Source organism: Trichosurus vulpecula, chromosome 2 (genome assembly GCF_011100635.1).
Source record: "Trichosurus vulpecula isolate mTriVul1 chromosome 2, mTriVul1.pri, whole genome shotgun sequence".
In the NCBI taxonomy this organism is placed as follows: Eukaryota; Metazoa; Chordata; class Mammalia; order Diprotodontia; family Phalangeridae; genus Trichosurus; species Trichosurus vulpecula.
Genome location: NC_050574.1, coordinates 225,734,770 through 225,749,213, shown reverse-complemented (window position 1 = coordinate 225,749,213; position 14,444 = coordinate 225,734,770). Strand labels below are relative to the sequence as shown.

The 14,444-nt window shown below is 35.8% G+C and overlaps 1 protein-coding gene across 2 annotated transcripts in view; it reads left to right on the top strand.

Annotated features, from left to right (window-relative positions):
• SLC25A12 (solute carrier family 25 member 12) overlaps positions 1-14,444 on the top strand; it is a 121,718-nt gene that overhangs the window by 47,109 nt on the left and 60,165 nt on the right. For both annotated transcript variants that reach the window (XM_036746647.1, XM_036746649.1), the window contains 3 exons: positions 832-970; positions 2,425-2,518; positions 4,293-4,377. In XM_036746647.1, the coding sequence (XP_036602542.1) occupies positions 832-970; positions 2,425-2,518; positions 4,293-4,377 (318 nt within the window). The remainder of the gene's footprint in view (positions 1-831; positions 971-2,424; positions 2,519-4,292; positions 4,378-14,444) is intronic.

The following is a 14,444-nucleotide window of genomic DNA, read 5'->3' as shown; positions in this document are numbered from 1 at the left end:
TCTGCTTGTTATTTAGCTGTATAATCTGGGGCAGGTCATTTTAATCTCTCCTTGGCTTCAGTTTCCTTGTCCACAAAATTAGGAAGCTTTTACTAGAAGAGACACAAATAACAAAACAAAATATAATACAAACAAGGTGATACATGAGTTCTAAGTAGAAAGAAGGGTGAGGAACAAGGGAGGTGATATTGGGCTTTTTAGCTGAGCTTTGAATGGTGTTAGAATGACAGAAACAGAGAGTGTTTCCCCCCACTCTAGAGTGGGAAAGTGTGACATTTGTTTGAATCTTCCAGTTCTAAATCCTATTCTATGTTTCAGGACCTAAGTGAAGAATTAAGATGTTAAGATAAAATTAGAGCAATAGTATCTTTTTTTAAAGTAAGATAATATTGTTTAAATCTTGAAAAATTTATCAATGTGAAGAAAAGCATTTTATAAGATGCTACTTAGATTGTTCCCTGAAGGTCAACAGACTGGGGTTTAGTTGGCCCAGAGCAGACAAGTAGTTCTGTAGATGAGTGCTAGCCAAGAAATGTTTAACAGAAATGTTTTTCCCAGATTGTGAATTGTATTTGGTAGTTCTGACCTTACAGGTGAACCATGAGGTCCAGCTGCCTAATGTTGCTTTTTTTCCTTAAAGCCTAAAATGCAAAGGCTTCCCCTTAGGGCAAGAGGAACCTCCCCCCACCCTTTATTTTAAGCATGACACGTTCCTTATACTTATGGATTGGTTCTTGTCAGTAGAATGATGACTGCTTTGGATCAATTTCAAGAAAAGTCCAAGTCGGATGAAAATGCATTCTTTTTTTCTTCATGTCATTTCATTTCTAGGCGGCTGGTGGAAGTATTGCCCACCAGGTTAGCTTCTCCTACTTCAATGCATTTAACTCCTTACTGAACAACATGGAACTTGTTCGTAAGATATACAGCACTCTAGCTGGCACAAGAAAAGATGTTGAAGTCACAAAGGGTAAGTTTTATTGGAGTTTTTTGTTATTAATATCTTTACATTTTCCATCTAATCTTCTGTAGAAAATGGTTTAAGTTTACTGTCCTCATGTTCAGTTTGGGAGAGTTGGTACTTTCCTAGGTGAACTGCATGTCCCACCTAGCCCACATGCATCTCCAGAAATTCAGCGGGATTTAATGAAATGGTAATAGTGAGGAATGGAGGAAAGGAGCTGACAGGGCTCCGAAAGGAACCTTGGGCTAAGCTGTGAAGCAAGGCGATGATGCTGCAAGAGCAAAATGTTTGGACTGCGGTGTCAGGTCTGCAGATGAAACTAAGTATTTGAAAGAGTGATGGAGGCAACTTAGGAAGATAATTCCTTTTTAGTGAATTCTATTAGGGAGACTTGGATGAGTGGAAAAGAGCCAATCATTTTCACCTGTGACTCTTGAAACCAAAGAGCATGCTAAAGAAAGAATTTTATTTCTATGCTGTTCACCTTTGATAATCCATCATGATAACATTTTTTTTACTTTTGTGGTAATTCTTTAATAGATCTTTGGATCTTTTAGTTCAACAGACACTTATTAAGTATCTGTCATGGGCTAGGCATTTGGGAAACAAAGATGAAAGCAAATAGTCCCAGCCCTTGTGCAGCTTACATTCTACTGGGAAGGAAGTTGTGGACATGACATATATAATTCAGTACATATTTATTCAGTGCCCACTGGGCTAGGTACAGGAGGTATAAAGACAAAAATGAAATAGTCTTTCCTCAGGGAGCTGACATTCCACTGGGAGAATACAACTCGTATATAGAGAAGTAAGTTATTTCATGGTGGAGGGAGAGTACTAATAATAGTAGACTGGGGTGAGAAATGGTCTCAGGTGTTTACCTGAATTGGGCCTTGAAAGAAGCTAGGGATTCCAAGAAGAATCCACAGACAAGCATAATAAAAGGTAGGAAGTGGTGGGGGGCACAGGAGGCATCCAAAATGCTCTAGTAATATTTGACTTAATTTTATTTTTTCTCAATTACATGTAAGAAAAGATTTTTAACATTCTTTTTTTTAAATTGAGTTCTATATTCTTTCCTTCCTCCTTCCCCTCATCCTTCTTTGAGATGACAAGCAATTTGATATAGATTGTACATGTGCATTCATGCAAAACATTTCCGTATTAGCCATGTTGCAAAAGAAAGAGACTAAAAAACCAAGAATAATAAGGAAAGAAAAAAAAAGATGCTTCAATCTGCATTTAGACTCCATCAGTTCTAGGAATTATTTGAGGAAGATAGGAATATATTTTTCTCTGTGTGTATTTGTGTGTAAATGTTTAAATTCAGGTATAGTGTTGGTTGTTTTGGTTATTGTTGTTCAAAGTCCAGTATACCCTTAGCTTTCAGATTGCATTAAAGTAAGAGCTTGGTATGTGTTCTGCAAATTAAAAGACGGTTTATCTTGTTCCCCTCACAGAGGAATTTGCTCAAAATGCAATAAGATATGGACAAGTTACACCATTGGAAATTGATATTCTATACCAGCTTGCAGACCTGTACAATGCTACTGGGTAACTATTCTAATGATAGGATATTTAGTTTGTAAGGCAACATTTTAAAAATTCCATGTACATTTTGGTTGTATGTCATTTGAAAGTAAACACCGGTCTGTAGAACTTGGGTGGGGGTGTGCAGGATTAAGGATTTAGTTATCTGTTTCTCTTAAGTACCTAAGTTATTGTCCAAAGACAGAGAAAATCAGGAGCTCTATTCTGATGGACTGGGTCTTCTTTTTTAAGACTTTGCACATCCCTTAGGGGATGAGGAACAAGGAAGAAGTGGAGTTGGGACTGGTTCTGAAGAAAGAAAAGAAAGTATTATTGATTTACCCTCAGAAGGTGTTATGAATAAGGTATCTATGAAAGTTGACCCTTATTCAAAGAAGAGTGAATCTTCTGTGATGAATGGTCATATGTACTTTGAAAGTACCTCATTGTACTCTCTGAGGCCCTATGAAACATTAGCTCATTTTGGGGTAGAGGCAGACAATATTTTACATGCAACAGAAACCAAACTACAGTCATGTTGTGTGACTTATCAAGGCACCAAAGGATTTAAAAATAAAATGTATTCAACTCTCAGCAGGATAAAGGAATTATATCCTATTAAAATATTCTGACTTTTGAAAGTGGACCTCTCTTGCCCATACCTAGTGGCTCTTTATTTACAGAACTGCTGCATATTTTAATTCTCATTAGAAAAGCCACTAAAATTAAGTCAGCTTGGAATCTTTTAATGAGCCAGAATTCTCTTATCCCAAAGATAATCTAATTAGGTTTATTTTTGGATATTAAATATAAAAAGTAGGTCCTAATGTCAGGACCTGTGGAATAACATGAATTCTCTCCTCAGATTTGTGTATATGTGTAATCTGTTGCCTCCGAAGGACAGAATGGTCAGGCAAGAGATTAGATGGTTGCTATTTATTTATTAGCATGCAGTGGAAAAAGCTCTGATCTGGAGGTTATGAGTCTTGAGTTTTAGTTCAAGCTTTGACATCATCTGTCATTGTGACCCTGGGCAAGTCATTTAAAGATTCCGAATCAAAGCTTTCTTAGCTATAAAATGGGCTAGAGTATCTTTAAGGTCTATTCCAGATCAGTAATGCTCAGTCTTCTTTTTCACCTGCGTAATTGTAATTTATCTTTCTGCTCTGTGGATGACAAAACTCCTGCAAACTTGTTTTTGTGGGCCTAATGTTTTAAGATACCTTGAGGATAACAAATGGTAGTTCTCAAAGTATGACTTGAAAGGATTTTCTAAAGTCAGTACTGTCAAACTTAACTAGAAACCTGGGCCTAATATTGATTTAGAAAATCACAAACTAATATTATCTATACTGTATTGTGTTTTTTTTTTTTTTGTTAAATATTTCCCAATGGCATTTTAATCTGGTTTAGACAACACTTGGAAGTTTTGGGCTATGTGGGCAAGGGACCATAAGTTTAACACCTATGTTTTAAGTGATTGGCAAAATAGACTCATGCAATAATAATACACATAATGCAGTAGTGTCTTTATATTGATTTCTAACATAAATTCAACTTGATTCAGCAAACCTTAATTACCACATATGCAGAACCTTGATAACTTATGATATACTTCATTAGTGTCTCTTCTAAAGCAAAGACCTTTATGATATAATTCCCCATTGTTAATGCTGAAAGTTTTGTTTGTTTTTGTTCATTTTCTTTTATCTATAGTAAGTAAAGATTTTTTTTCTCCAGTGGTTTGTATTTGTTGTTTAATCTAACAATTATTTCTTTTCTATGTTCTCACCTAAAGGCGTTTGACTTTGGCAGATATTGAGAGAATAGCACCGTTGGCCGAAGGTGCCTTACCTTACAACCTGGCAGAACTTCAGAGGCAGGTAGGAGGAATCCCATAAATATAATGACTTTTTAAAATGCTGAAAGAGCAAGTTAATGAGGGTATAAAGCTTCTGGATGTTTGTTGTGAAAATTAACATTCTGCTTCCCATAAAGAGACTTTCACTATGCTTGAAGGATCAAGTTTTTTTTTTAAATTCTTTTTCTTCTTTTCCCCACCCACACACCCAGGAAAAATCCTGATAAAGGGACTAGGCTTATGTTTTTGTTTTTTCCCTGTAACTTATTAAAATAAGGAAAATACCAGCACAAACACACATAGAATTGATCTCTCTGGGATTAGCAATCTTTTTCTTTCAGATGTCTAGTCATGTTTAAAGGTTAGTGTTATCAAGTTCACTTTGTATAATTAAGTTGACATTTATGTGCTATTTAAAAAAACACAACATAACCCAAAACATTACTACTAAATGAAATAAGTCATTCGATGGATGTGTTTTGTAAGACTGCTTGTGAGCAGGTGAATGTGTATACACGCACACATACATATATACATGGAAAACCAAATGACGTGTGTATTCATGAATTGTAGATACAATCATGACTATCATTAAATAATTGGAAACATCCAATTTTTTTTCTATTTTCAAAAAGATTAATATAACATCTTCTAATTCCTATAAATGTAACCTAATTCCAATCTGTTTCACAAATATTTACTTAAAGGGCTGAATTGAATTATTTTAATTTTAAAACTTCAGCTTTATATCGTAATTCCATTCCTTCCTTTTGTAGCCCCTGAAAGTTTGCTATAGTAGAATATATTAAATTTTAAGATGGCAAGAGATACCCAGAAAGTAAGGATTTTGTTGGGAGATGGACAGTCATTATCTTTTTGATTGTTTTCCAGTTTGAGTAGAGATTTTCACAGTGTCTGTCAAAATATTCCGGGAGTTAGCGTTGCCTCCAATGGGCAACCAAAATCATAGAAGTGAAGAGGAGAAAGTAGAAAATAAGATAAAATGGGACTTAATAGAGCAAAATATCTGTACTTTCTGAGAATAGAGAGTAGGGGTCTGCTCAGAATTTTTGGCCACAATGGAAAACTACGTGTGTGTATGTGTGTGTGTGTGTGTATGTATGTGTGTGTATTATTAGTGAATTTATTTAATTGGCTTTTTAAAACAATATGAACTAGATCTTTTTTAAAGTTCCTAATGCTGTTCTGAGTCTCTTACCCATAGCACAGTGGAGGGTTTTCTTGGAGGTCTGAGAAATGTGTTGCAATTTCTGGCGCCTCATGTCTAGATACCTCCTATCTCATTTATATTAGGAAAATGATGTAATTACTGTTCCTGGTATGAATTGGCTTCTGAAGACAGGCTCAGAGATGAATTAACAGCATTTTCTGGCAACCCTGATGCTTTCTAGCTGTTGGGGAGCTAAACAAAGGGTCTAGCCCATTTGTAGTAGGAACCTTTGGAGGCATTTGGTAAAATAAGCATTTGTTCAATTCTTCCCATCACTCAACTAGTACTGATGATCCCCACTCTCTATTCTAAGAGCTTCTCTGTGTGCCATTTTCTCAGCATCAAAAAGGTTGGGAAATATATTTTGAAGAAGAGCCAATGTCACTTTGATTCATGATACGATTTTAATTTTAATTTTTTGAAACAAGTTATAAAAATAATTGGACATATTGAGATCATACAAGCAGATTTGGAGCAAATGTACATTGTTCCATAGAACTATAGGTGGGATTCGAATTTATGCCACAGCTATAGGAATGAATTTTAGAGTAGTATCAATAGATTCCATCTTGGAGTTGCCACCTTTCTCTCCTTTATTTCCATACAGCATTTGTAGTTATAAATTCCTGAAGAGCAGAGACATTCACTTTTTGTGTTTGTATCCCCAGTACCTGTCATGGTACTTTGTATATAGTAGTTGCTTAATGAATACTTGTTGAAATAAGCTAGGGGTAAGGTGAAATAATATACAGATTGGTCTAAATAATTTTTGGCAACCACTATAACATACACAAACTTCTCTCTAGTCTTTACAACAAAGAGTCTTCAGTTTGGATAGTTCACATTCATATAGCATTCAATCAAATTAAATAAACATTTATTAAGCATCTACAGTGTACTGAGTACTGTGTGCCAGACCTTTGGGATATAAAGACAGAAAATTAAAGTCTTTGTCCAAAAGAAACTTGCATTCTTCCTGGCTCATACATAAAGGAAAGTAAGAAAGAAGTTATAGACTTGAAGAGAGTGCTAAAGAAATCATATTTAACAGACACAGAAAATTGAATGGAAAATGTAGAGAACATATTTTCCCCCTCCCCCATACCTCCCAATATACATAGAACATTCACATGTAGGCCTTCCCATACTCTCTATCACTCCTTTCATGATCTCATCATCTCTCAGACTTTAAACTATCGTCTCTTTTCAGATGATGACCAGGTCTACATGTTTAGCCCCTTATCTCTCTTCTAAGCTTAAAATTTACGTCTTCAAATGCCTGGTGTACATATCCACCCAGGAATCCCATGGGCGTCTCAAACTCAACATGTTAAAAGAAAAAAAGAGCTTACTATCTTTCCCTCTGAATCTATCTCCCTTCCCTCACTTCCCAGTGCCTTTCTCCCACCACCATTAGAATGTAAGATCCTTATGTATGAGTACCATTTTTGTTCAGGAAACCACGAGGTCTTGAGACCTATGATCTTGTAATTAAAAAGGCAGAAAATCTGAGACGGCAAGGCATATTAGAAATGAAAGGACTTAGATTAAATCCTAATCCTACCACTTTTTAGCTTAGTGACAGTAGACAAATCACAAAATATCTGGGCCTCTAATTCCTCATCTGTAAAATAAGAGGGTTAGGCTAAATGATATGTGAATCACTTTCAGCTCTAAATCAAGTGAAATTTGTAGAGTAGTAGAAAGTGTGCAAAATTTAAAGTCAGAGGACCTGGGATAAAATCTAAGCTCATTGTTTATTTATTACATGTGTGACCTTGATCATATCACCTAACTTCATTAGGCCTCATGTTTTGTATTTGTAAAATGAAAAGGTTGGGCAGCCTTGAAGATAATTTTCAAAAACTGTTTAATCTGCTTAAATTTTATTTGACTCACAAAAGTTACAATTAACATGTCACTCTCCCTTTTTGGTAATCATCCCAATTTCCTTTTAATTTCCCCTGTATCATCATTCTAGTAAAATATAATCTTTTACCACTAATTGATAATAGCTAATTATTAATATTTTTACTTTGAAAGCAGTAAAAATAAACATTCCATCAAATCCCCACTTGCCATTTGATGAACTTGCCAGGAATGACAAGTATTATTTGGCTTCTTCAGGGATAATTAATTTATTAAACGTCTATTGAGTATGTCTTATTGAGTACTCTTACACATTAGGAGTATTATTCCAGAAGCTTGTGTGAAGGTTGGGCTATCGTGAGGGTACCAGTTAGGAGGTTTCCTCTGGTAATCTGAGAGGCAGATAAAGGCTTGAACCAGGATCCTGGCTGAATGGACAGAAGGGGATGGATTCAACAGGACAGAAGGGGATGAAATCAACAGGACTTAGCAAGTTGATGTAGAGAGAGAGCAAGAAGGAAGAAGATTACAAATAACTCCGAGTTTTGATCTGGGGTGACTGCAGGGAAGGGCACATTTACATGGAAGGTGAGGAGTTTTTTGAACATTATGGACCTGGGCAAACACTTGATAGCCCATGTGAGGGATTCTAAGAAGACAAGGATACAGATTTTGCTTTCTTGATGCTTATCTGCTGGCACGATAGTATATAGAAAGTTTCTCCTGAAAGAGTTGTCCATGAAAGCCAATCATGGAATAATAGTGGGAGCCATAAAGCATGTTTAAAATAGAGATATATATATATACTGTGTAAAAATTGCTAGATTGGGGCAGCTAGGTGGTGCAGTGAATAGAGCACCGGCCCTGGAGTCAGGAGGACCTGAGTTCAAATCCAGCCACAGACATTTGACACACTTACAAGCTGTGTGACCTTGGGCAAGTCACTTAACCCAATTGCCCTGCCTTCTCCCCTCAACCAAAAAAAATTGCTAGATATGAAATTTCACTGGCTTAGATAAATCCAGGCAAGGTGATTCCCCTTCACTGATGCAGATTGGCAGTTCGCCTATAATTTTAATCTTAGTGATTTTTGCCCATCTGAGGCACAGAGAGAGATTAAGGACCTGCGCATGGTCACACAGGCACTATGTGTCAGAAACATTCCTAGAGTCAGGATATCTCAACCTCAAGATCAACATTCCATCCTCTAACAATAACAGCCAGCATTTGTACAATGCTTTGAGGTTTTCAAAGAGCTTGACATGTTATGTCATTACAGTACTAAAATTTTGAGGATTGTTGTCTGATTTCATTGGGCTCACACTGATTTTTCTTAAACATGAAGGATCTCTTTATTTGAATGAACTATTATATGACTATTTGGAATGACTGTGGTTTGTCCTTTGTTTTTTTGGGTTGGTTTGGTTTTTTCTTTTAAATTTATTTATTTATTTTTAGTTTACAACATTCAGTTCTTCAAGTTTTTGAGTTTCAAATTTTCTCCCCTCCCCCTCATACCCCTTCTCCACTCAACACAGCATGCAATCCAATATAGGTTCTACATATACCTTCACACAAAACATATTTTCACAATAGTCAAGTTGTCCTTTGTTTTTGAAGAGGATCTTGACATCAGGATGATGATATCATGACTTGCTAGTGAATTGACTTTAAGTGAGGGAGGGCTGTGCAAAGTCACCAGCCTCATTTTCTCCTCTGGAGCCATCTGGGTGCAGTGGTCAGATATAGATCAGAACAACTGGAGATGGCCTAGGATGCAGTAGGAGACCTTGGGCTTTTTAAGCTAAAGTCTTTCTGGGTTCTCATTCTGACTGAGGTAATGGCAATTCAGTGATTAAAGCTGTTTAAGAAGTGAGCCAAGGGGTGGCCCCTTTTAATAAAAAAAAATCAAATTGGGATGGGAAGACCATCGGGGTTTCTGGCCAAAAGAGAAAAAATTACTATTTGCATTCACTCTAATCCATTGGGGCCCAAACAATAACCATTAAGTGGTACTTGTGTAGGAACCTGTTGTTGGCCAATCAATGAGAGCCAGAGCAAATTTGGGTTTAAGGCATGATCTTTAAAAAAGAAATCTAGCCATTCAACCCCAAGATATCTAGGTAGGTTTCAGCCTTCAAAATTTACCTTTGGGCAGAGAACCCTTAGGTAAGGGCATGATAAAAGAGAAGAGGAAAGGAGAGGAGTTGGCCAACTATAACTGGTCAGTTGGGTCCCCACTGGGGCAGCTCAGATTACTCACAGGTTATGGTTTGTCCTTTGTTCTGGAAGAAAACCATGACATCAGGAAGATGATACTATGAGTTGCAAGTGAATTGGTATTAAATGAGGGATGGCTGTGCAAAATTAACAGCCTCACTTTCATCTCTGGAGCCATCTGGGTCCAGTGGCCAGACATAGATCAGGACAGCTGGAGATGGATCACCATTTGGCATGATAGAACTTTAAAGAAACCATGTAGTTATTTGATTAATAAGGATAGTACTAGCACATTATTGGATTCTTCCTTGTCCTTGGCATCCTCTGGGCGCTTTCTGTCATCCTGTCATTCTCTTCTGCCTTCTATGTTTTCTCCCCAATTCTGCATCCTTATATAAGGTCTTCTATTGCCCCTCAGCATTGAATTGTCACAATCACCATATCTGTTCAAATATGGCTTCTTATAAACAGTGGCAAACAGAAGTTTCCTTTCTGTAATACAAATACACAGTTATACTGATGGACCTCTTTGCTGCAGTACCTTGTATATAGATTATTTTGAAAAAAAAAAAGACTTTAGGGTATTCAAGAGTTCAGAAGAAGAGAAAGCGAAAATGGGGGGAGGGAGAGATTTTGTGATTAGAACCAGGACCAACAGGTGGAAATTACAGGAAAAAGAGTTTTCAGTTAAATATCAGAAAGAAATTTCTTTTTTTCTTTTTCCCCTGTTTCCTTTTCATTTATATCTTTTTAACACTCATTTAAAAAATTTTTTGATTTCCAAATTCTGTCCCTCCCTCTCACCCCTCCTCTAACCATTGAGAAGGCAAGCAATACAATGTGAATTATACATATGAAGCCAAGTAAAATATGTTTCCATATTAGCCTTGTAAATACAAACAATAAAAATCAAGAAACATAAAGTAAAAACAAAAAGTATGCTTCGTTCTGCACTCAGAGTTCATCAGATCTCCCTCTGTAGCTGAATAGCATTTTTCATCATGGGTCTTTTGGAATTGTCTTAGACTATTGTATTAAGTCTTTTGCAATAAGTCATTGCAATATTGCTATTACAGTGTACAATGTTCTCCTGATTTTGCTCACTTCACTTTGCATCAGTTCATATAAGTATTCCCAGGTTTTTGTGAAACCATCCTACTCATCATTTCTTATAACATAATAGCATTCTGTCACCATCATATAACACACCTTGTTTAGCTCTTTTGCAGTTGATGAGCATCTCCCAGTTTCCAATGCTTTGCCAACAGAAAAGAGTTGCTATAAATATTTTTATACAAATAGATCGTTTCCCTTTTCTTTGATCTCTTTGGGATACAGACCTAGTAGTGATATTTCTAGGTCAAAGGGTATGCCCATTTTTAAAGACCTTGGGGCATGGTTCCAAATTGTTCTTCAGAATGGTTAGACCAGTTCACAACTCCAACAGTGCATTAGTGTCCCGATTTTCCCACATCCCTTCCAGCGCTTGTCATTTTCCTTTTCTGTCAATTAGCCAAATCTGATGGGTGGCAAGAATTGTTTTAAATTGAATTTCTCTAATTAATAGTGATTCAAAGCATTTTTTTAATGTGGATATTGATAGCTTTGATTTCTTCTTCTGAAAACTGCCTCTTCATATCCTTTGTTTATCAACTGGGTAATGATTCTTATTTTTATAAATTTGACTCAATTCCATTATAATTTTGAGAAATGAGTCCTTTATCACAGAACTTGCTGTAAAATTTTTTCCCAGTTTCCTGCCTTCCTTTATGTTTTGGCTGCATTGATTTTGTTTATGGAAAGCCTTTTTAATTTCATGTGATCAAATTAATCCACTTTATTTCTCGTGATCTTTTCTATCTCTTGTTTGGTCATAAATTCTTCCCTTTCATAAATCTGGCAGGCAGAATTTTCCATGCTTTCTTAATTTGCTTATATCTCTCCTTATATCTAAATGATGTACCCATTTTGACTTTATCTTGGTATACAGTGTGAGATGTTGGTCTATGCCTAGTTTCTGCCAAAATGCTCTCCAGCTTTCCCAGCCATTTTTATCAGACTTGTCCCAAAAGCTTGGCTCTTTGGTTTCATCAAACACTAAATTACTATGGTTATTTACTAATGTGTATTGTGTACCTAATCTATCCCACTGGTCCACAGCTCTTATTTTTTAGGCAGTACTAGATTGTTTTGATGGCTACTGCTTTGTGATATAGTTTGAAATCTGGTATTGCTAGGCTACTTTCCTTCACGTTTTTTCCATTAATTCCCTTGATATTCTTGATATTTTGTTCATCCAAAGGAATTTTGTTACTATTTGTTACTATAATTGTTTGGTAGTCTGATTGGCATCACACTGAATAAGTAAATTAATTTAGGTAGAATTGTCATTTTTATTATGTTGTCTTGGCCTACTCATGAGCAATGAATATTTCTCCAGTTGTTTAGATCTATCTGTAATTGTGTTAATATAGTCCCTGGATTTGTCTTGGCAGGTAGACTACCAAGTATTTTATAATTTCTGCAGTTGCTTTATTTTATATTTTTATTATATATTTATTTTTTTTGAGTGTCTCACTAATTTATTTTTAATTTTTGACATTCATTTCCATAAGATTTTGAGTTCCAAATTTTCTCCCCATCTCTCCCTCCCCCCCACCCCAAGACAGCATGCATTCTGATTACCCCCTCCTGCAGTCTGCCTTCCCTTCCATCACTCCCCTCCCCCATCTTATCCCCTTCCCTTCTATTTTCCTGTAGGACAAGATGGATTTCTATACCCCATTGCCTTTATGTTATCAGTAGTTATTTTAAATGGTATTTCTCTTTCTACCTTTGCTTCTGGATTTCGTTGGTAGTATGTAGAAATGATTAGGATTTGAGTGGGTTTGTTTTATATTCTGCAGCTTTGTTAAAGTTGCTAGTTGTTTCCACCAGTTTTTTAGTTGATTCTCTAGGGTTCTCTAAGTATACCGTCATGTCAACTGCAAAGAATTTTGCAGTTTTGTTTCCTTGTGACTTGTTTTAATTCCTCCAAGGTTGTTTTTGTTATTGATATGATAGATTATGCTTATAGTTTTCCTAATATTGAACCAGCTCTGCATTCCTAATATAAATCCCAACTATTTATAGTGTATGATCTTTACAATGTATTTCTGTAATCTCCTTGCTAGTATTCACTCTTTTCATTATTTTGATGCTGGTAATTAATTTTTTTAAAATCAGATTAATCATTGGTTATCTATTTTATTGAGTCATAAAACCAGCTCCTAGCTTTATTAGTTCAGTTGTTTTTTTTTAACTTTCAATTTTATTCATCTCTCCTTTGATTTTTAGGATTTCCATATTGGTATTTAATTGGGGATTTTTGGTTGGTTCTTTTTCTAGTTTTTTTTTTAATTGCAAGCCCGATTTATTTATCTGCTCATTCTCTCTTTTATTGATGAATGCATTTAGAGTGATAAATTTCCCCCTGAGTATTGATTTGGCTGTATCCCACAAATCTTAGAATGTTGTCTCGTTATTGTCATTCTCTTTAATGAAATTATTGTTTCTATAATTTATTCTTGAACCACACATTCTTTGGGATTAAATTTTGTTTCCAATTAATTTTTAACGTATGCTTCTGTGGTCCTTTATTGAATATAATTTTTATGTATTATGGTCTACAAAGGATGCGTTTAATATTTCTTCTTTTCTGCATTTGTTTGTGAGGTTTTTTATGCCCTAATCAATGGTCAGTTTCTTTAAAGGTGCCATGTACAGCTGAGAAGAAAGATATATTCCTTTCTATTCCTGTTCAGTTTTCTCCAGAGCTCTATCATATCTAATTTTTCTAAAATTCTATTCATCTACTTAACTTCTTTCCTATTTATTTTATGGTTGGATTTATGTAGCTCTGAGAGGGGGAAGTTGAGGTCCCTTACTAGTATAGTTTGACTGTCTATTTCCTCCTGTAACTCATTTAGCTTTTCCTTTAAGAATTTGGATGGGGGCAGCTAGGTGGTGCAGTGAGTAGAGCACTGGCCCTGTAGTCAGGAGGACCTGAGTTCAAATCTGGCCTCAGACACTTGACACATGTACTAGCTGTGTGACCTTGGGCAAGTCACTTAACCGCAATTGCCCTGCCAAAAACCAGAAAGCAAACAAACAAACAAAAAAAGAATTTGGATGCTATACCATTGAGTGTGTGTGTGTGTGTGTGTGCGTGTAATATATAGTATTCATATTACTTCATTGTCTATGTTGCCTTTTAGCAAGATGTAGTTTCCCTGTTTATCTCTTTTAATTAGGTCTATTTTTGCTTTTATTTTTTTTGAGATCTTGATAGCTACCCCAACTTTTTGACTTGAGCCGAAGCATAATAGATTCTGTTCCACCTCCTTATTTTAACTCTATGTATGTCTCTCTATTTCACCACTTGAAAGAGAACCTAAAATGAAAACATTGTAAATAGTAATCATAAATTACTTGTAAACTGTATATTGTTGGATTCTAATTTCTAATCCATTCTGTCATCTGCTTCGTTTTATGGGTGAATTCATCCCATTCACATTCACAGTTATGATTATGATAACTGTGCATTTCCCTCCATCCTATCGTCTTCTGTTCTCACTCTCTCAAAACTCCATTTTGCTTCTGACTTCTTCCTTCCTTAATTTGCCCTCCATTCTCTCATCCCATTCCCCTCCTACTTCCTTGTTGGGTAAAATAGAAAATTGAATGTGTGTGTGTGTGTGTGTGTGTGTGTGTATACATACATACATATA